Source organism: Chenopodium album, chromosome 8 (assembly GCF_948465745.1).
Source record: "Chenopodium album chromosome 8, dcCheAlbu1.1, whole genome shotgun sequence".
Taxonomy (NCBI): domain Eukaryota; kingdom Viridiplantae; phylum Streptophyta; class Magnoliopsida; order Caryophyllales; family Amaranthaceae; genus Chenopodium; species Chenopodium album.
The window spans coordinates 13,438,570-13,461,915 of NC_137841.1; the positions used below are offsets into that span (position 1 = coordinate 13,438,570).

A 23,346-nucleotide genomic window follows, 5' to 3' on the forward strand; every position below is an offset into this window, starting at 1 on the left:
CTCAGAAGTGGTTTCTGAATCTATCCCTATCTTATCCAAGGCGTTCATTACTGCTAGCCTATGTTCTCGAGATGTAGCTAGAAGTTTCCATACATTCATTTCGACCTTTGTCTTCTTTAATTGTTTGACAATATCATTGTCCTCTATAATTGGTATGGAAACTTGTTGCACGGAAGGAATATGTTGTGTAGAGATGGGAGGTTGCATTCTTCCGGATCTTGTGATGACGTCTATGGGTTAATCTTCTTCATCCCAAAAATTCACTTATTGGATATATAACTGAAAGTGGAGATTCTTCCATATCCTTAAGATAGACGTCTTCATCATCGTTGTTCCAAACCCTATTGATGCTAATATCTTGTTCTTGTGGGATTTGAACTAGCTTCCTATTATCAATCATCTTCTGAATTAAATCTTTGAATTTACAACAATTCTCAATGGTATGTCCCTCTTATTGATGATATGGACAGTATAACCTATCTTTCCTCTTCAATGATTCAAATGGTCTCGGTTCGAGAGGTTTGACTTTACCACTCTCGGAGAGCATTTTGAACATATTAGCATAGGAAGTCCCAATTAAAGTGTAGAGTTTATTACTCTTCTTGGGTATGTCAATTACTTGGAGAGAAAATGACTTCTTCTCCATAGGTGGAACATTAACATGCTTGCTTTGAATCACCTTTTCTTATTTCTTCGCTAATTCAATAGCTTCACGTAACAAGTCTATTCCTTCCCATATTGATCATATGAGAATCAATACTTCTTCCTTAGTTGCAGGTTCTTGTTCACAAGGAAAATCATCCATGGCATCCAAAAAGATTTCCTCCTCTTCTTTGATAGCATTAATTTCTTCAACAGGCTTGATGAGGGATGATGGATAAACATGGTCTTCCTCATCAGAGATAACCAAGGAATCAGAGAGAGGTGTGTTGTTAATACTTAGCTTCTTGCTCGCAGGGGGCAATGGTAGCTTATGTTGTCAATCAAGTTTTGGATAGCTTCCTTAAGCTTCCAACAACTCACAGTGAGATGGGCCCTGCCCTGATGATACTTACAATGTGCGTTGGGGTTGCAATTAGTTGTCCTCTTTTCAACAGGTGGATCCCTGAATGTTCCAATAGGGGTTATAAGACCTTTTGCATTCTGTCAATCGAATGCGGTGTCATAACTCATACCAATAGGAGTAAAGTTCCTCCTAAATGGTTTCTTTTGTCCTTGGTTGTTCATAGCAAGGACTTCACTCAAATTAAAGGTGCTAACATTATTTGAGTGAGTGGTTTTGGAAGAAGAAGGATTGTCGTTCTTTTTGCCTTTCCAGCCACTGTTGGAGTTATTATTAGCAGCTTTTTGTTTGGCAAGTTCATCTTCAATGTTAATCCCAATATCATAGACGGCCTTGAAAGTATGAAGATAGTTTTGGTACTTAAGATACTTGGAGTACTTTTCTTGGAGGTTCTTAATCAACATCCTCGCAGATTCTTTTTCACTTGGTACTTCAATCATCTTAGCAGAGGTTTCTCTCCATTTATTAAAGAAAGAAGTGAAACCTTCATTCTCTTTTTGTTTAAGTATTTCAAGATCCCTATGATCAGTTTCAACTTGAATATTGCATTTATACCTATCAATGAAAGCGTTTACAATTGTTTCCCAACTAGAGGTTTTCTCTTTGTCAAGGGAAAAGAACCATTATTGGCAAACGGTTTCAAGAGATAGAGAAATTAAAATAAAGAGTGAAATACTTTTCTATCGATCCCCTTAATATTCATTATAGTTTCAAAGGCTCTTAAATGAAAATAAGGGTTATCAATTGCCTTGAACTTTGGGATGTCGTTGTCATTGAACTTCTGCGAATAAAGCTCCTTGTCCACCGAGACCCCTTGCGAGCTAATGCCCTAGAACCTGTAATCATTGGATATCTTGCTCAAGCTCTCTTGCATTAGCTCCATTTTTTTGTTGCTTCACAGGGTCATTAATTTGGAGGGTTAAGGTCTTTAGCAACTCAGTAACACCAGCCATTTGCTTCTTGAGCTCATTAACTTCTTCTTGACTTGCCATTATCTTCTTAGCTTTTTTTTCCGACTGATTGGTTTGTCAAAAAGTTGTACTTGAACGAAAAGGTTGTCTCTGATTAAACGCCCTTCCTTTCTTGACCACGCGCTGTAAATTAAACCATTTTTTTATTTTAATGACTTGACTCAAATTGACTTTGACTTTATGGGTTTATAAAGAAAAAGAAAAAAAGCAAAAATAGGGTGTATATTTTTGGGAATCAAATATACGGGTTCAAACAAGTAGTTTAATTGGAGGATTAATATCCAACTTACCCCCCTAAAAAAATGACGAAATACACGCGCATACAAGACTCTCTAGACATGGTCAAAGTGTACATACATATTAGTGTGTGCTTTATTTGTGAGTGTAAGTGACATGCTTTGACTCTTGTACAAGACCATGGGACTAAGTGCTTGGACTCAATTAAGGACCAAATAAGGTTACTGTCATTAACAAAATAACCAACTGATTGATAAACTGTTTAATTAGACTCGTCGTGATGACTCGAGCGAAAAGCTAAACTGTCACCGCACACTGTAGTGCAGCGCCAGACGACAAAGTTGTCGCTCGGCGTTGCGCGGCAGCGTTTGGCGCTGCTGCCCAAATTTTTGAGCCATTACTGGAACATTAATATGGGACTACTTTCAGTATTTTTACTCTTCGGGACAGGCCTAAAGTCGTACTAAGTCAGATCTGATTAATTTATTAAACTTTAATTACTCAAATTAATTAATTAATTAGGCAAAGTCCTTTTAGTCATTAATTAGTTTATTTAGGCTTAAACACAAGTCAAACAAACGGTTAGGAAAAACACATAGAGTATGCACAACAAATAATGCACAAATAGTCAAGTAGGCACAATATGATGCAATGAGTTTGCAACCTAAACATGGCTCTAGTTCTCTAAAGTTTGGGATATAGGTTAGTCAAAGAGGGTCCATGGTTATGAGTCCAGATGCATCGCGCGGAAGCCTTACCTTTGGAAGGGTTGGCGCGAGTGGATGGGACCCCGCGAGTTAAACTCACTTCCATCGTTTGGTGAATTCAACATTCTCAAATGTACCCTTTGTTGCTCAGAGCATTCAATCAGGTAGATGGAGCATGAATTCCTAGAGGGTTATGTCCATATGTAGAACACATATGGGTTTTAGAAAAGTGAGAAAAACTCAATCAGGAAGTAGAATCGAGCCAACAGTGCTAGAATTGGTCGAAAAAAGAACTCATATTTCTGGCTCGGTATTGGAATAACGCAGCACCAGCCAACAGGGACTGTCGCCGCAATAAGAGCCTTATCGCCTGGCGAAAAAATTATCGCTTGGCGACAGAGTCTTATCTTCGGCGACAGGCTCTGTTTTCTAGACGCCAGTTCCTACATGCCTCAGCAGCTTTCTGTATTCTTAAATTTTCCAGTTTTTCACATCATTATTTCGATTCTAGTTGTGAAATATATTCCTTAAATTTCCTACGTGTAAAAATCCTATGTTTTTTACTCATTACGGATGGTCTTTCCAATGAGAACCTTTTTTATGCATTTGACAATAATGTTAATCAAAATTACGCACATGAAATACTTAGAACTTTTTGAGTCTCATCCACTCATTCTAAATCATTACCGAAATAAATTTCAGGAATTAAAATAGAAATCCTCCCCAGTGGAGTCGCCAAAAACTGTAGGGAATATTTCAAGCATTACCCCAAACTTGAACCCCACTGTGATCATACTCTTAAGCATGGTAGCGTCCAAAGGGAAAGAGGCTAGAGCAAAAGAGTCGCCAACAAGTTTTGGGAACTTGTAAACCGTTCACAGGGTGAAGGTTACACTCCTTAATCATCCATGAGATCGTTAACTCCAATAGGTCTGGAACCTTGACTGGAAGTTCGGGGATGAAGGTAAAAATCCAATCTAAAAGAGATTGAACCTGCCCTAATCATAATCCTCTACTTTATTCTTCTCGTATTCATGTGCGCTTTCTGACTAACATGCAATCAATAAGTTTACACTAAACCTGTTTAATCTATGTTGGTTGAATATTAATGCACAAATATAACTATTATTGGCGATCACTTGAATTATAATCGAATTACCCTAAACAAGATTATTAATTATCTTATTAAGCGTGATTACAAGTACAAATTCCCTTTAAACAGGCAATAAAAGTCGTGATCAAGCAATAACAATAATATAATCAAGCAACATAATAATAATAACAATAATGATAATAACCATGATAATAATCATAATAATCATAACAATCATGTTAAAGCATAATAATAATAATAATAATAATAATAATAATAATAATAATAATAATAATAATAATAATAATAATAATAATAATAATAATAATAATGATAATAATAATAATAATAATCATAACAATCATGTTAAAGCATAATAATAATAATAATAATAATAATAATAATAATAATAATAATAATAATAATAATAATAATAATAATAATAATAATAATAATAATAATAATAATAATAATAATAATAATAATAATAATAATAATAATAATAATAATAATAGTAAGATCCTAGGCATGATACTAACAAGATTAATAACAAACCCTAGCATGTCACTAAACAATAAAAATTAAAGCTTTAGCCCTAACATGATATTAGAAAAGAAATAGGAAGCATCACAAAAATCATAATTGATGAAAGCAAATCACCCTAAACATGATACTAGGAAGCAATAGAACATCGTAACATGATACTAGGAATCAAAATAACAATCTAAGCATGATTTCTATATCAAAATATCAGTTAAACAATTAAAGTACTTACTTGGATGACTCGTACCTCTTTCTAATAATAAAATACACGCGTTAGTAAATTAAAGGAAAATAAACAATTAAATTAAATAATTGAAATAGAGATTAGAAAGTTTAGACTAGATTTGGGACCAATCCCTTAGAAATCAAACCTTTCACGTCTAGGACGAAGGCAACTTCGAACTTGGCTAGGTATGTCTAGATCTTGTTAATGCGGAATTTTGTTTGTGAAAAGTTGTTTTAGAATAAGAGAGAGAGACAGTATCAAGAATTTCTTGATGAGAGTTGGTCATTAAAAACGAAGATTTAAGGACGCTATTTATAATGAAAATAAGCTGGAATATGATAAAAAAAAAAAAAAAGAATCAAAGTTTTAAAAGGAATAAAACACGACACTGGCGCCGCAAAAGCCTCTGTTGCAGCGCGACAGGGCTTGTCGCCATGCGACAGCCTAGTGTGCGGCGCTGCAGGCAATTTTCTACACGTTTTCATATTTTTTGATAAAATTTAAGCGTAAAAGTCCGTACGAGGGGTAAAATTGTAATTTCATTTAAAACATTTCTTTTATTCCAAATAAAACTCATAAAACTTAATTATTAATGATAATCACATTATGATTCAAAAGAACCTTCTAGAAGACTATAATCAATCCTAATTGCATTAAGAATGATAATTCATAATAGGCCCTCCTCTAGATCATTGAGCCGCATATAAGAATCAAACCGGGCCCAGTTTAGTAATTTAGCCATATTATTCATCGGAATTGGGCTTATAATATGTCATTGGAAAGCTCTTTTCAAGCCCAATCCAACTACACTATTATTGGACCCTTGTTATGGACCAAACTAAACTGGATTGGCTATTTTCATAAAATAGGTTTTCGAAAAAAAAGAGAAAGATTTTAATAAAAGCTAACCGCAACACTAAACTTTCCACACTTTCACATCATTCGATTATGATTCAACGTGTAAGGTATTCATCACTGGGTTTGGTTTTGGGGAGACACAAATGGGTGTCTACAATACTCGTTGTATCTTTCCCAAACCTCATACAAACTCTCGCTAGGCTTTTGCTTAAAACTTTGGATTAGAGTTCTTGCCTCAGCGATCTTTTTTTGAGTGTAAAAACGAAAAAGAAACTCTTTGGTGACCTCATCCCAAGTTCTCAAGAAATTAGGCTTCACTTCCTTATCTAGCCACTCCAAAGATCTTCTGATTAGAGAGAACGGGAATAGCTTGAGCGGTATGAATTCTTGAGAAACCCCATTGACCTTGACTGTATTGCAATACTTCTCAAACTCTTTGAGGTGATTTAGCGGGCTTTCATGCTTGGAACCAATTAATTGCCTTCGTTCAACCATTGTTATCATTTCCTGCCTTATCTCAAATTCATTAGCCGGTGTTGTTGGCAGAGCAATACCACTCTCAAATCCATAGGCACCGGGAGTTCCCAACTTCTGCAAAGAAGCCCTTGGTACTTCACCCATGCTTCCTTGTTCTTCTTCTTGAAATTCTTCTTCACTTGAAGAGCTAGAACTCAAGGATCGGCTAGCAACACTTATCCTTGCGATTGTTCTCTCAATCTCCGGATCAAAAAGTACTAAGGTCCTTCCTCTTGTCCTATGCATACAATCTCAAAGAAACAATTAGTAGCACGGCTAGAAGTGTTGCCTAAAAAGAGAAAAATCTATTTGTATTTTTGAAATGAAATGAAATAGACACAACAACAATAGCAAACAACTACGCCATTCCCTAGCAACGAAGCCATTTTAACCGAGAGGTAGATTTAGGTCGTTGAAACTAAAATTCCTCCAATCAAACTAAATTTATAACCGAACCTACACCTTGTAATAGGGCAAGTTTGAGTCGAACCACTAGGAATGGGGTGTAGTTTGCTATGGCCAAATTCAAGCTATTTCGAAGCATAAAACGTAGTGTAGGTTATCTAAGTTCAACTAAACAACAAAGTAAATCACAAAGTAAATCAAAAAGTAAATCAATATATCAGCACACTAGGGATTTAGGAAACATATATTCTTGCAATGGACACACACTAATCGGGTTGGAGATTGATTAATTCAAGTATTGCGAGGGAAGATAGACAATGCAATCAAAAGAGCTCAACCAGCTATCTCCTAGAAGTCTAACTAGCGCCAACTACAAAAGACTCTAACTGGGAACGTAACAAACCTAGCTCAATCGATAATGTGAGCTAGAAATCAATGATCCATATCAATGTAGGCACACAATGAAATCTAGTATGACAATTAAAGTTAGCTACTCTTTAACTAATCACACACATGCACAAAATCAATCAACCAATTTAATCACAATGCTAAATCAATCAACAACTCCCATTTAGCTATGATCCGTCACTCAAATATGCTTCACCACATCCCTAGCTAAGAAACTACTCACAATTCATGAAAGAAATCAAAATCAAAACTAAGCTAATCAACAAATTCATCATCATCATTTCAGTCAAACCAAATTCAATCAACTAATCAACAAATTTTAGCAATCACCAAACAATTGAAATCAAAAGCTAAAGTTTGCATTAAAGTAAAAGAAATCCTTACAAACTTTGGTGAAATCAAAGGAAAATGTTCTTAGAATCATCAATCATCAGCCATGAATTTATCTCTCTAAAAATCTAAGAACAAGTGTTTCTCTCTCTAAACTTATCTCTAAACTTCTACCAATTGATTCTCTAAAACTACCTCCCTAAAAAATGAATTCTCTCTCTAAAAATAGAAGAAAAGTCTACATATAGTAAAACTAACAAAGAGAAGTTAGTTAGATCGTCCAAAATAGACCCATACAGGTGCGGCCTTCTTCAAGAGGATGTACGGCCGCGCAAAAATGGGTACGGAACTGGGGGAGCAACAGGCGTGGCCGCGCCAAGGCCACACGCCCGCGCAACCTGGCCACGCGGCCGCGCCATCATCGCGCACCCCCACTCTTGGGAACAAGGCAGCTTCTTCCCCTTCATCTTGATGCTCCTCGTGCACTCCACTTGGTGTGCTTGATGAACACGGAGCATGGCAGAACCTAAAACACGTCGACGGTGGGTTCAACACCAAAATTGGTGCCCCCTCAACATCAATATTTGGCCTAAAGTCACTTGGAACTTGCACATCTCCATACTTGGGGCTTCAAATGGAAGACATTAGGCATCCTAATCAATGCAAAACTCGTGAAGAAACTTCGGGAATCCTTAGACAACAATCTTAACCTGAAAATGAAAGAAAACAAACAAATAAAAGGGAAAAAGACAAAATAAACCAAGAAATGTATGAAAATGGAAAATCAACTAAGGAAAGTGCAAACTAAGGTAATAAAAGAGCAAAACTAAGGAAAAAAGGAAATAAAAGAGCTATAAAAGCAATCTAAAATCACCCTAAAAGAGAATAAATGAGTGTCATAAATGACACTCTTCAATAACCGCCTGTATTTTCTCAGGGTTGGCCTCTATCCCCTTCAGGTAAATCGGGTTTCAGAGAAACTTCCCAGACTCAACACCAAAGACGCACTTCTTAGGATTAAGCATGACCTTTTGTTGCCTGAGTATGGTGATTATTTCTGGGAGGTCAACAAGGTGATTCGCCTACTACTTGAATTTGACTATCATATCATTGATGTACGCTTCTATATTCCTCTCTATTTGATTAATGAAGACTATAATTAATCATTCGTTGGAAATTAGCATGCGCATTATTCAAGCCATTATAATAGAATAACCCCTAATCAGTGACGAATGTCGTCTTCTCTTAATCTTTTTACCATAGGGGAATCTGATGAAAGCCTGAATAGGCGTCCATGAAAGTCATCAGCGCATGTCCGGCTGTAAAGTTAACCAGACTATCGATCTTTGGAAGCGGATAATTGTCCTTTGGACATGCTCTTTTTAAGTCAATGTAATCAATACACATGGGCCAGGTTCCATTAAGCTTCTTTACTAGCACAACGTTTGCAACCCAGTCAAGAAAGTTACATAGCCGAATGAACCTAGTGTCTAACAACTTTTTAACCCCAGGAGCTGCCGCCTGACTTCTCTCCTCGCCGTGATTTCTTTTCTTTTGCCGGATAGGCTTCTTTTTAGATCCACAATGAGTTTGTGGACAACAAGATCCGAGCTAATGACTGGCATCTCTTCCACTTTAAAGGCAAAAATTTCCTTGAATTCTTTTAGCAGAAGGTGCAAGCTTGCCCCCAACTTTGCAAAAGCAACCTTCCCCACCTTTACAGTACGCTTTGGACGACTGTAGTCTAGGGAGATATCGATGCGTTCCTCAGCCGGCTGGGGACCATTCCCCGGTCAGTGATTGCTATAGCTTCTCGTTTTTAACCACCACCAGCTGGTCAGCTTTTCTTTTCTTTGCGGCTAGTAGGGCTGGATCAGGATCCTTGACATCATCAAGGTCAATTGGCTCCTTCCCCTGTCCTGCTGCTATGGCCGTGGGTTTGACATTTGAGAGATAATACTCTCTAGCCGTCTTTTGATCCCCATTCAGGGAGCCAACAAAGCTATCATCCCTTTCATATTTTAGCAACATGAGAGCTGGTATGATGACGGCCTTGCACTCGTTCAGAGTGGGGTGACCCAAAAAAAGGTTATAGGTGGTCTGCTCTTTAACCACCAAATACCAAACAACCATAAGAGGCCCTTTCCCTTTCACCCCGGCTGGATGGGCAGGTTAATTTGTCCAACTAGGTGCACGACTCCTCCTTGTACTTCAGCTTGACAGGCACTTGTCGTAGCTGATGATGTTAGAGGAGCTACCCTTGTCAATAAGGATCCGACCAACCACATGGTTGGAAATCTTACATCCTATGACAACCAGGTCGTCATGAGGCCGGCGGACCTTGCCCCGATCTCGTTCGGTGATGAAGACCTCAAGGATGGTATTGTTGGCATATGTCTTCCCTTCATCAACAGAATTGACCATCTACCTCAGATGGTCCTTGGTGCGCCGGATGATCGGGCCACCTCCAGCGAATCCTTCTGCTATGGTGTAGACCGGCTCCTCATCGGTGTCCGAACTACCAACAGGCTAGGTAGTCTTTTTAAACTACTGCCCAAGAATCGTCTTAGAAGTCCCTTTGGACTTTAAGACATAGAATTTTAGCTCCCCTTTTTCGAAAAAATCGGTCCAACAGACGCTTGAGGCTATAGCAGTCGTTAGTGTCGTGGTCGACATCCTCATGGTAGTTGCAGCACTTGTTCTTGTTTTGATTTTCAGCAAAAACCTTTCATTGGATTCGGCTTCTCTAATATTAGCCGGTCCTTTATCTTCATGAGGATGGAGTAACTATCCTTGTTAAACTCGTAACTTCGGACGTACAGTTTAAACTCCTTAATTTTCTTCTAGGACGGCTGGGAAGAATTATTGACCTCCCAGATGTCCTTTCTCTTTTTTCTCTCCTCAAACTTTTGAGTCGGCTGATCGAGTAGGCCGACTCTCTTTCTGTTTATCAGAATTTTTAGGGTTTGATTTCTTGTTGGAGGAGCAGAGTTCGGTCGCCTGTATATAGGCTTTTACCTCCATCAGAGCTTCCTTGAGTGTAAAAACTTTCTTACGGACAAGGTCAAACTTGAAGGTCGATCCATCCTTCAGACCCTTAAGAAGTCTATATCGGCTACCTCTTTAGACAACCCTTTAATTTGAATTCTCACCAAATTGAACCGCTTGACGTAAGAGCACATTACACAGATCGAGACTTATTTTCTTTGTAAGGATATTCATAAAAAGGTTTTAAGCAAATAAGAACACAAGCGTCTTGAAGCTGTTTATACATCCACCTGGCAAATTGCCAAACCATTGTTGGGCTACGCTTTTTAAGGTAGCTGGGAAGCAGCGAAACTAGGCGGCATCATCCAACCCCTATAGATACATGAGGTGGGTGTATGCCAAAAGGTGATCTTCTGGGTTGGTGGTACCATCATGGGCGCCCACCAACACGTTTTTAACCTTAGCCAGCTTTTCAGCCTCGGTTATTTCCCTAGAGAACGCAGAGGGTTATTCTCCAAGGTTTTGCAGCCGGAGTTGTCAGTCCATAGGCTACAAATTGTATGTCGCCTGTCCTCCAAAGAAGGCAGGCTGAATGTAAGGCAATGCAGGCGGCTGGTATAACGGCTGGGTCGCATACTGAGTCGAGTTAATCACATGGGGACCCGTATGGACGGAAGGACCGCATGATGGAGTTCCATGTACGAATTATGAATTCTTGAAGTCAACGTGGAGGCCAACTCGGACAACAGGTGATTTTTCTTTTGCTCAATTTAAATTCGAGCATCAGAGATGGTCTTCTTATTGTCGTCCAGCTGAACATGTTGGATGGCTTTTCTCTTTGTTGTTTTGGGGAAACAAAATTCAGAAAGGTCAATCAAAGGTCGAGCCTTCTCCTTGGTTGTAGGGTGGGGAGTAGGATGTCGGTCTTTGACTGACATAGCTCTCTCAAATTGAGCTGGTATTTTGGCCAACTGCTCTTTCCAAGGAGCAGTCGTCTTTCTGGTGATCAGGTCCTTGATTTCACCCTTGAAACTCGTTAAGGATTTCACGAGCTCGTCTCAGGTGACTAGGGTAGATCCTCGCGTCTATGTCTTAATAGACGGTCATCAAGGGGGCTTGCTTGTACCCGCTTGGTTATTGTTATGTTCCAGTTTATCCTTAGGACGGATGAATTTAGAGATGAGTGACCCATCATGGGCCACATAGGTTTCAACTTCACATTCGTTATTAGTGTTATGGTCTATATAGACCTTCCATCAACCAGAGGACGGTTGGTTTCTAGAGGCGGTACAAGTTCTTGTGAAACCATCTTTAAGGAACTTTCCCCACAGATGGCGCCAAATGTTTTAGGGTTTTTTGTGTCCTTTGAGAGAGTCACACCTCACAGACTAGATCCAAGTCGTCTGTAAAACAACCGAACTCCAAATGTTCGGAGGTCCGCCTCCGAAGGTTATGTTAGTACGGGATCAAAGTAAAAACGTGCGAAAAGTAAATATCTTTTCGGATTCTGAGATTAGGTGTTTTCTCTATTTTCGAGAATAGTAAATGATATAACGATTGTAAGGTGCCCCAATTATTGGGAGAATCTCCCTATTTATAGGATCCTAGAAATGTGTGCCCCTACCCTAGTGTTTGATGACCTAAAGGATTTTGGCTACGCAGTTTTGCGGCTACCTCAGGAATTGACGGCCTCCCAATTCCTGAGGGCTTATCTTCTTGACACGTGTCAGCCCCTGGGAGGTCCATTTGGAGACCTTTTTTTTTAGGTGTCACGTGTCGCGCTTTCATTGGGCCATGTGGCGGGGTAGAAATACTTAAATCAATTATAATTCTAGTTTCAAAGTGTTGTGATGCTGCTAGTATAATTTCATTTTCTTCCACTTATTTTGGAGTATGTCAATAAATTTGATTAGTAGTATTTAGCTTCTCATATTTAGAGATAAATCTTTGCCCAACGGGAAATTCTAAGAAAAGCAATTCGATATAAGATTGGAAATGGAGTGGACATATACTTTTGGATTGATAATTGGGTCAGCAATTAAAGCTTACTTGAACTCCTCATATAGAGGCAAATCAAGTTGACTCGCTCAAACACAAAAGTGTTAGAGTTCATTCTCCACAACAAACATGAGATAAACAAAAGCTATGCTCCTTCCTCCCAGACAATATTGTTTCTCAAATATTAGGAATTTCGTTTCCTTGTAGCACGATGCTAGATATGCCGGTGTGGGGTCTCACTTCGTTTGGCAGTTTTACAATAAAATCCGCCACATGAACTTGCCCATAATCTCAATCTTGATGATAAATGGGAACATCGTTTGATATGAAAATTAGATATTCCTCCTAAGCTCCAAATTTTCTGGTGAAAAAATTCTTCATAATAGTTTTAACGTTCGTGATACCCTTCACAAAAGAAACATAATTTCTTCTAGTGATTGTGGTCTATGTAATGTTCATAGTGAAACAATGAACAACATCTTTCTGTGGTGCATACATTTTAGAGATGTTTGGAACCATACCTTAGTTAAGAATTAGTTGGATTACACAGTTTCCTACGCTGATTTAGTTGAAGCACTTTTATGCTTACATAACACAAACATACGATAGGAAATTGAAGCACTTTTATGCTTACAAAACACTTTTATGCTTACAAATAACTTTTATGCTTACACAGTTTCCTACTTATTTGGTGTATTTGGATAGAGCGTAACTCTATAATTTTCCGCAACAACCTTTTGACATCCTAGAATTTACCACCGAGCAAAATTTACGTTCAATGAGTGGCACCTCTATATCATTGATACCTTTAGTAAAGATCCCCATCTACACCTCTATATCATTCTCCAACAAACTCTATCATAATTGCTTGGGAGGAGCCACCAACAATTTTCTTCAAACTCAATTTTCATGGTTTAGTATTCAACAACTCAACACCACCAAGGTTTTTATAACAAAGGTCATGGCTCTTCTTAGAGACATTCTCTAGCTCTTAAGCATGGGATCAAAGCTATTCTACTATGTAATTAAAGGTGATAATATTTTACTAATTAACTCTATCAAAGGGGTATGGTTAACACCATGGCAAATTATTTGTCAAAGACATTTGTTCTCTTCTTAACAAATTCGATAATTTGAGTACTCGTTATGTCTTTTGGGGTGCAAATCAAGAAGCGAATTGAATAGTAAATATTGGTGTAGGGAATATTTCAAGCGTTAACCCCTAGCTTGAACCCCACTGTGATCATACACTAAAGTACGGTGGCGTCCAAAGGGAAAGAAGATAGAGCAAAAGAGTCGCCAACAAGTTTTTTTTAGGAACTTGTAAACCGTTCACGAGGTGAAGGTTACACCACTTAACGATCCAAGAGATCGTCAACTCCAATAGGGTCTTGAACCAAATAGGGTTCGGGGATGAAGGTACAAATCCAACCTAATAATAGGCCTCTACTTTGTTCAGATCGTATTCATGTGCGCTTTCTGACTAACATGCAATCAATAGGTTTACCCTAAACCTGTTTATCTATGTTGGTTGAATATTAATGCACACAAATAAATCTATTATTGGCGATCACTTGAATTACAATCATAATTAACCCTGAACAAGATTATTAATTATCTTATAAAAGCGTGATTACAAGTACCAATTCCCTTTAAACATGCATAAAAGGCGTGATCAAGCAATAAAAATAAATATCAAGCAACATAATAAATAATCATAATAATAATTATTATTATAATGATTATAATCATAAAAATAATCATGGTAGTAATTATAAATAATCATAATAATAAAATTAATCATGTTAAAGCATAATAATATTAGCAAGATCCTAGGCATGATACTAACAAGATTAATAACAAACCCTAGCATGTCACTAAGCAATATAAAAATCATATATTTAACCCTTACATGATACTAACGATCATAAATATTAGGAAGAAAATAAAAGGCATCATACTTTTAATCATACTTGATATTAAAGTTACCCTAGACATGATACTAGGAATCATAATAACAATCTAAGCATGAACTCTATATCATAACATCAATAAAAACCATTAAAGTACTTACTTGGATGCCTCGTACCTCTTTCTAATAACAAAATACACACGTTAGTAACTTCAAGGAAAATAATAAAATCAAACAATTAAATTAAATAATTGAAATGGAGATTTGGGACCTAACCCTCAGAAATTAAAACCTTTCACCTCTAGGGCGAAGGCAACTTAGAATATGGCTAGGTGTTTCTAAATCTAATGAATGCGGAATTTTTATATTTGAGAGAAGGCTAGTTTTAAAAAAGAGAGAGAGAGAGAGAGTAATCAAGAATTTCTTGATGAGAGTTGGTGAAAGAGAGAATTGGTGAGAATAAGAATTGATGAGAATTGACGGATGTAGGTGATTGAAAACGGAGTTTTTAGCACGTTATTTATAGAGAAAATCAGCCAAAAAAGATAAAATATCGAAACAGATTTCTGACGCAAATAAATAATGTTCGCGCCAACGCCGGCCATTGGCGCCAGACGCCAACATTAGCGCCAGGCGCCAATGCTAGCGCCAGGCGCTAATGTCTGGCGTTAGACGCTAATCCCGTTTTTGACGCGTTTTCTTAAAATCAGATAGAAATGCCGTACAGGAGGATAAAATCGTATTTTCCTCAAAAACGTTCTTTGATTCTGATTAAAACTCTAAAAAGTCAACAAAAGTCAATTTATCAATGCTAATTGAATTAGGAATGAAAAGAACCTTCTAGAAGAATCTAGAAGACTAAAACCATTCCTAATTGCATTAGGAATGATAAATCCATATAAGGCCCTCCTTTAGATCATTGGGCCGCACATAAGGCTCAAACCAGGCCCAGTTTTGTAATTTGGCCATAACTTCCTCAATATTCATCGGAATTGGGCTTATAATATATCGTTGGAAAGCTCTTTTCACACCCCATCCAACTACACTATTATTGGACCCATATCATGGACCAACCAAACTGGATTGGCTGTTTTCTTAAAATAGGTTTTCAAAAACAGAGAGAAGAGAAAAGAAATTAAAACTTTCCGCAACACTAAACTTTCCAAACTTCCACTTCATTCGATTATGATTCGACGCGAAAGATACTCATCACTAGGTTTGGTTTTGGGGAGACACAAATGGGTGTCTACAATTGGTCATTTAGTAAGTGATAGTATAGAACTATGGATATTGTGCCTTGTAATAATTCTTCTCTATTTCTCCTCCTTTCTTCCAATGTATTAAAAATTCCCTTGAGAAAGGCTTCCTAATATTTTCTTTTTTTCTTACCATTGTAAACAATTATATAGATAAAAATATCAAAAAAAAAAAAAATACTCGTCGTATCAAATGTCAATTAGATACAAAATAAAGATATCTATTTTTTTATTGATAAATTTGCTAACTATACAAAAATTCCTACTCCTTAAAAATCACTTCTTTTCTATTTATAAATTTTTTTTTAAAAAAATCAGTTCTAATCTACAGAAATAACCATATGACCCTTTTATATTAGCCCTTAAAAATCACTTCAAAATCCACAAATATTGAAATATAACCAAAACAGGTTAGAAATCAGACCGAAACTTGTTATAAGTGAACCCGATAGCGCATTTGTACATCATAATTACCGTATGCTTGAGGCACACAATAGTTTTTGATTAATCATATTAAAGCTATAAAATAAATCTTTCATGATAAAATAATCTACAAGACAGATTGACCAAATATTACACTAAATAAATATCAGTCTTTTTCTCTTCTATTTTCCAGTAGAATTTCCAAACAGCTTCTGTGCGAAATCACAGTCGTAGAGTATATTCCTATCTTAAGTAAAGAAAACGAGAATGAATAGTACTATAAACAGAACAACCAAGAACAATATCATCATTAACTGGCCTTTGGCTCCTGCTTTTTTCATAACAATTGCGACCTTTTTCTGCGGGGGAAATCAAGGAATTAGGAAGCACAGATGGATTTATAGGTGTCAATTTTGACTACCTAATACAGTATATACTAAAAATTTACATACATATCTAAAGAGAATACCTGAAGGAAATCCAACCGGTTTGAGGTGCTATCCATTTCAACACCCAAATCATCAATTATCTTTTCCTGCAGCAAGAGAAAAAGCAATACTATGACTAAGAGTTTGCACAATCAAACTCAGAGCATGAGGCTCGCTGTAAGTCACGAAGACAACTCTGAACAACACTGATTCATTCCAAATTCACACTACGAAGTATACTAACCTGAGCAAGTAATTCATCATGAATAGAAAGCCCAACACTTCCAATTCTCTGAACACTGGCACTCAGTTCATCAAGCTCCTCATCCTGTTGTCTACATAAAACAAAGGTCAATATGGGCCTCAATATGACTAAATGATTAAGACAACACAAAAACAATTGTGGCCACATTTTGATTCTACTTAATTTAGACATGAAAAAAAAGTGACGAAATAAAAAGTAAAACTATTAATAAATAAATAAGAAGAATCACTGACTATAACTCCCTCTCCCCTTAACCAGAAAGAGAGTACAAGCTGGGAGATCCATAATAGCAAGTAGGAATTGAGCTTCAATTGGTGTCCAAATACAAGTCAGATGGATTCAAACATCAAGTGAACAAGACAATTTGTGCAGCATATGAGTGATGTAAATAAAAGTGTGAAATCAGATTACTAGCCACAACACGTATTGTAAAATAAAAATGTATAGTACTGTATACTAAAACACCTATGTATTGTGTAGTACTTCCTCTGTTTTCTTTTACTTGCAACGAGCTTTAAACATGATACCTATCCCTTCCCCATTCCCAGTGTTAGATTTATTTTTATTTTTTATTATTATTATTTTTTTTTTTTATTTGAAACATGTTAGAATTTTATTTAATAAGTCGTTTGTGGCATACACATGATACCTAGCACCGGGATAGTAGTAACGTCTGGCATACGTCGCCACAATTAAAAAAGTTTTCTACTAGCCCAAAATGAACATATGTGTTGTCTAAGCTTGATCCCAACTAATAACTTAAGTGAACAACAGTATTCACACCCTATGATGTAGTAATCTTTGTGATTTTTAAGCAAAGAAAAATGGACAATTGGGTCTGGTTAGATTTGTTTCGATGATAATTTCATAATATCTACTTTTCTATAGTTTTTACACGTAGATAATTAAAGATTTTAAGGTAAAAGCAGTGTGTTGGGATGTGTGAACTCCAGTTGTTGCAATTAATAAAAACGGAGGAAGAATTATTTAGTACAACCTGCCAGAGCATATAAATTAAAAGCTCAGTTTCCCAATGGGTGTCCATAATTGGTAAGCACATCAGCTTCTCAAATTAAACCAATATAACATAAGTGAACACTGACCAAAACAGATAAACTTACAGGCCAGATACAGAAACACAAATGCCATACATAATGAAAGAGAAATAAAACAATTCACAGCCACATTGCTAAAGAATACAAACAAGTAATGACAGGTGAAAAATATAATAATTCTCAAGGAAATGAAGGTGTTACTTTATCAGAAGCATCTGTCTATCGGATTCTGATGATATGTAGTCATCATTGTGGTGCCCGTAATGGTTGGACCTTTCTGTCTGATGTGGGTGTTCCATTGGAAGCCTCATCAGTTCCAGGTGAGAATCATGGTAGCTCAGCTCCTTTCCAGATGATACTTTTTTCTTCACAGAGCCCACCTAACAAACATCCCAATGGCTTTAGTCAGTCAAACAAGTTGCCTATATCCTCCAAAAGAGACACACAATATACAAAATTGTGCAGATTGTTCATCAGACGATTCAGAACTTAAGCATAGCCAAGCACATGTAAATTACAATAATGCTTTATCAGATAATGTCAAAGTGTCAATGGAAGCTATAACAAAGGAATTCTAGCTCATTTTAACCCCAAGAAAAAGACACTTATCGACCACCCAATATCGTTAATATCTAAACCTTGCAATAATAAATAATTTGATGCCTCCTAAATGCATTAAAATTTCCATAGTACATTATGAATGAGTAAAAGGGTAAATCTAACTGCAGTTCAGTAGCTAGCAATAGCATAACATCATCAATGATACCATTTAGACATCTCCTTACAGTTTTGAAACCACCATAGAACATCACCCTAAAAGCTTCTAAAGACAACTCCTTGCAGCTGTTAGTTGGGGTGGTGTGAGATCAAATCAACGCACAACTGCACAGCCCCTCTCATCAAAAGCAGCAAATTTTTCCTTCTAGCTTTACCCCATGATATTGAAAAGCAAATGTCCTATAAACTTGATGTTTATTATTCAGCTCAGATTCAAATAAACACTCATTGCCCCCTCTTGCTTTATTTAAAGAAGAATACATAATGAACCAGCCATATAAGAGCATTCACAACAATGATCATTTTTTTTTGTTTCCTCATTCTCTCTCTAACCACTTTCCCTCTCCTCCAATCATGTTTTCCTCGTGAGCATTTTTGCTGGTCATATTTTATCCCACCAATGATCAAAATAATTTTGCTCATCATATTCTCTCCTACATTTTTCAATACCCCACAAACATTATTTCTCTCTCTTGCACATCACCATATTTATATTTAATAATCTTTTGATTAATGAATTCCAACCTTGGCCCACTAGTACTATTCATCTAAAATTTTGCTCATAGTATGACATTTTAATTTATGCTCATTGATTGGATGAAGTATTTTATGCTTTTTGCTTATCAAAATGCTCATGAGCATATTTTTGCTCACTGTGGTGAGTGCTCTAAGGGCTATAATTGGAATTTAACACTATTAAACACCAACAACAAAGCCTTAGAACGCTATTTTGAAAATAAAGAAAAATAAAAAATGAACCAATGTAAGGAGAGAAATAAGAAGTTCACTATAATTTCATAAGAATTGCTTTAGAAAAAATGAACCAATGTAAGGAGAGAAATAAAAACAATTTCATCAGGCGCTGTACATTTTTTTTCCAGCTGTACAAATATTTGAGTCACAATCAATAACTTCCGGAAGCAGTTGAAGTTTTTGAAGAGCAATTCTTTATGGGAGAGAATAGTATATTAACCTTTGAATAAAAACAATTTCATCAGGTGCTGTACATTTTTTTCCAGCTGTACAAATATTTGAGTCACAATCAATAACTTCCGGAAGCAGTTGATGTTTTTGTAACTTAATCAATTCCCAATAACTAAATTCTCTTTTTCTAACAGAGTGAGAGGCTGACTACCACTATAATTAATTGTTTAGTATCCTGTAAAAGATTATACAGGAGGTATTAGCTAATTGGGAATATGTCCTGAAGTACATAAGGAATTTACTATTTCAAGGACAAAGGGAATTACAAAGAATTCAAAGATTCAGAAAAGAAGTTCACAGAGCCCAATAATCTCTTTAAATAGATTATAAATTCAATTTCAGTATTTCATAATATCACTACTTTTCAAAAAAATTTAGATGAACCGACTGAACAAGCCTTTTTAAAGTTCCTTACTATCTGGAAAGTCCCCATTAATAGTCATCACGCAACAACATAAACACTTGAATTAGTATACTCAGAGCAATCATTTCAAAATCCTTTTTTTTCTTTTAACACTTTTCATTCATTCATATGATCTGGAATTGAATGCATATTAAAAAGTGTTTAACTTTTTCAAACAGATTGACATCAAATTTTGAACATGAATCTTGCTGATATTCCTTTGTTTGTCAAGCAGAAAAGTCATATCCAGATTTACAAAATGTTTCTAGACTTCAGCATGAATATACCAGTTATAGCCACCAAGAAAGTGCCTGAATAGAAGGGGGGAATATAGAGAGAGAATGAAACAAAACAGAGAAGCCAAAAAAGATTTTATAGCAGCCAAATGCAGTTAATATAGCAATACAGATTAACATAGCAATACGGATTACATACAATTTTGTTTTAAGCTAAACAGTACCTGATCACGTGCTGTTCTGGTCCATCTGCGACGTTTTTCCAACTCACCCTGATCAATACCATAGTGAGCAGGATCTTTCGCAGCCACAGAAACTGCTTTGTCCAGCTCATCAACCTTCCTATCAAAAATAACCTTTTAGTCCAGTACAATAGTACATAGCTATTTAAGGGGGATCAAGATAGGGAACAAAAAAATGCCCAATCAGACATTAAAAAATAAATAAAGTTAACAAATTAAGGCAAGAGATACAGGAGAGAAGTAGGCAGGGAAACAATAGAAAATCACATAAAATAAATGTACAAGTACAGTGAAGAGTGAATCAAGAATGACCCTGCTCAATTCTTAACAGCTTATGACAATGGGGGTTAACAGGGATAAGAAAAATATGAATGTAAAACCTCTCCACCATTAGAACCTTTAAAAAATGAAAATGATTACGCAAATAACAGAGTTTTTACTTTTTCATAAGCAAACATGGACAAGAAGACTTGAACTATATATCCACCTAAGAACCTCCTATTTTTCCAATTTAATTCTATTTCATGATTAAACTATATGTTTGTTTCATCCAATTTCCTTATTTTGACTAATTCCATACTTCATACAATATAATTTCAGAAAAGTTGGAAATAAATTAAAACAAGTACTAAAATATAAATAAAAAAAAAATAAAAAAAAAAAAAAAAGGTTTTTTTTTCAGCAATTTCATACATCACACCTAGATGAGACATTTTCAGTTTCTGACAAAATAAGTCCTTTGCAAGCAAAACACCTTATAACAATTGAACCAAAAAAAATTATCTTAAAACAAACTAAATAAGTTAAACATATAAGACAATTTTAGACAATATAAGTACATTTTTAAAAAAAAAAAAGTTCAGAATTTTAAACAAAATATGTTTAACCAAACTGAGCTTAATTTTGCAAGGAAAGTGCTGATTTGACATTACATCTCTTGAACCATCTACACAACATGAGATTGTATTCATTATCCTGCTTGTCGTACAGAGATCTCTAGTGAGTGTCCAGTTTTGTAAGGTGCAGCGTTTTAGGGGTTTATTATATTGTTTCAGATTTTTCATTAGCAATTCCACTGCAGATTGGAACAACCTGACTTAGCAATTGGCAGTGGAAACCGTGAAGCATTTAGGCTTTTAGAATTGTGACAAATTTTTTGATAAAATATTGGATATATCTGATCATCCTATGTAGATATATCCGTAGTAGTTTAGCTGAAACAGAAATAGGGAGCTCTTTCATAATAATTTGGTGCTTTTAATGGAAGTTGAAGAACAGGATGAAGGATATATATGCACTAGTTAACAGATAGTTCTCATATACTGCACAAACTAATCCGAATTCAAAAACTATCGCCGAAACATAGCACATCTACATAAATAAGGAGCTCAATTCTACCAACCTAATAAACAAATAACAAATCCAAATTAATATCATAATCACAAGAAATCTACAAAAGGAGCAAAAGTATTCATCAAATTACCTGCCACTCAATACTCTCACAACCAGTACGAAGCTCCTCGGTGAGGCGCACTTGCTCTCCGGAACCATAAACAGCATGCTCCCATTGACAAAAGCTCAACAATAGCTTATCAATCTAACATAACACGAAAATTCCTAAATTATCAGAGGATTATCCGGAATCAAATACGCGGAAATTAACAAACATTTACACTAATCAAAACCTAAATAACACTAATCAATGCATGATTTAGTCATATACTAAATCAGTTAACTATTATTTGCAACAAAGGGGTATTATTTGTGAGATATAAAATATTCCTTTGTTGCAAATAATAGTTAACGGAAGTAGTATATCAAAACCGAAAAATCAATGTGTCAACAAAATAATCAAATACAAACAATGCGCATAATTGAATCATTTATAGCAAAGAAAATACATTAAATTTATAAATTTATGATCAGTTGAAGCAGTAAACTCACGGAATCTTGGATCTCCTCTGTTACAATGTAAAATGGATCTTGAGCGGAGGACATGAAGAAATCAAGTGGTATAGATTCCAATTGCAAGCTGAAAATTGACAAGCTAGATTGAAATCAAAAGGAATTTGATTAGGTTATGAAACATAAAAATTGACTCGATCAGAATTCAATTAGGTGTGACAATGTAAATATCAATGCAAAAGAGAAATTAAAAAATTGAGATTGAAGTAAAACGATTGATAGATGTAATTTGAGGAGGAACCTGAAAATTTTGGGTTCACTTCTTCTTTCGGAGTTCGACAGGTCTGGTGTGGCGCTTGTCTGGGAGAGAGATTGATTCGATCCTTAAAGAGGAATCTAGCAAGTTTTTGGGAAGTTTCGAAATCAATACTCGTAAGAAATGTTGTTAACAACCACCCATCAAATCAATTGTTTTGTAAACAATTACTTACCACCTCCATTAAATGTCTAATACAACTTTGAAATATTTTATATTTTATAAATAATACTCTAAAATTGCACATTATATTTAACGGATGTAGTATTAAAAAAGGGATATTATCATTTGTACATCTAGAGCTGTCAAAAGCTAACCTGACCCGAACCCGATTATTAACCGACCCATCTGAACCCGAAAAAATGGTGACCCAAACCCAACCTGACCCGACCTGAAACCAACCCTAGACCCGAGTTGACCCGAGTATGTGAGATCCAAACCCGAACATGAACCGACCTGGAGATAACTCGACCCGAATGTAACCCGTAAATTATTGACCTGAAGCGAACCCGACTTGAACCGAAATTGACCCAAACCCGTTATAACCCGTCAAAACCCGAATTTATCCCGACTTGTTATTAACCGACCTAAATTCAACCTGACCCATTCATAACCCGGCAAGTTACTAACTCGACTCGAAATTCAACCTGACCCGAAATCAACCCGACTTGTTATTGACCCAACCCAAATTCAACTCGACTTGTTATTGACCCAACCTGAATTTTACCCGACCTATTACTAACCCGACCCAAAAATTCAACCCTATCTGTTACTTACCCGACCCGAAAGCAACACAACTTG

General features: G+C 36.1%; 1 protein-coding gene across 2 annotated transcripts; it reads right to left on the reverse strand.

Moving 5' to 3' along the window:
• Window positions 1–15,992: 15,992 nt before the first annotated feature.
• On the reverse strand, window positions 15,993–22,689 carry LOC145555841 (syntaxin-61-like). Of its 2 annotated transcripts, none has more exons than XM_081617560.1 (8): window positions 22,531–22,689; window positions 22,269–22,371; window positions 21,808–21,921; window positions 20,307–20,420; window positions 17,884–18,062; window positions 16,607–16,697; window positions 16,404–16,469; window positions 15,993–16,293 (listed from the first exon to the last, which is right to left on the reverse strand). In XM_081617560.1, exons 2-8 carry the CDS (start codon window positions 22,320–22,322, stop codon window positions 16,183–16,185), a joined length of 729 nt encoding a protein of 242 aa, XP_081473686.1. In that variant the 5' UTR covers window positions 22,323–22,371; window positions 22,531–22,689; the 3' UTR covers window positions 15,993–16,182. The 2 variants fall into 2 exon arrangements, with proteins under 2 accessions (XP_081473686.1, XP_081473687.1); XM_081617561.1 differs by having other exon boundaries at window positions 22,269–22,356; window positions 22,531–22,685.
• Between the last annotated feature and the right edge of the window lie 657 nt (window positions 22,690–23,346).

What these genes read in the sequence shown, in the direction of transcription:
- LOC145555841 (XM_081617560.1), bottom strand. Translation starts at nt 22,322, where the DNA reads ATGTCCTCCGCTCAAGATCCATTTTACATTGTAACAGAGGAGATCCAA. An exon ending in GTGAGAGTATTGAGTGGCAG is followed by an intron (nt 20,421 to 21,807) that starts GTAATTTGATGA and finishes TTTGATAGGAAG; the next exon opens with GTTGATGAGCTGGACAAAGC. An exon ending in ACCGGTTGGATTTCCTTCAG is followed by an intron (nt 16,294 to 16,403) that starts GTATTCTCTTTA and finishes TTTCCCCCGCAG; the next exon opens with AAAAAGGTCGCAATTGTTAT.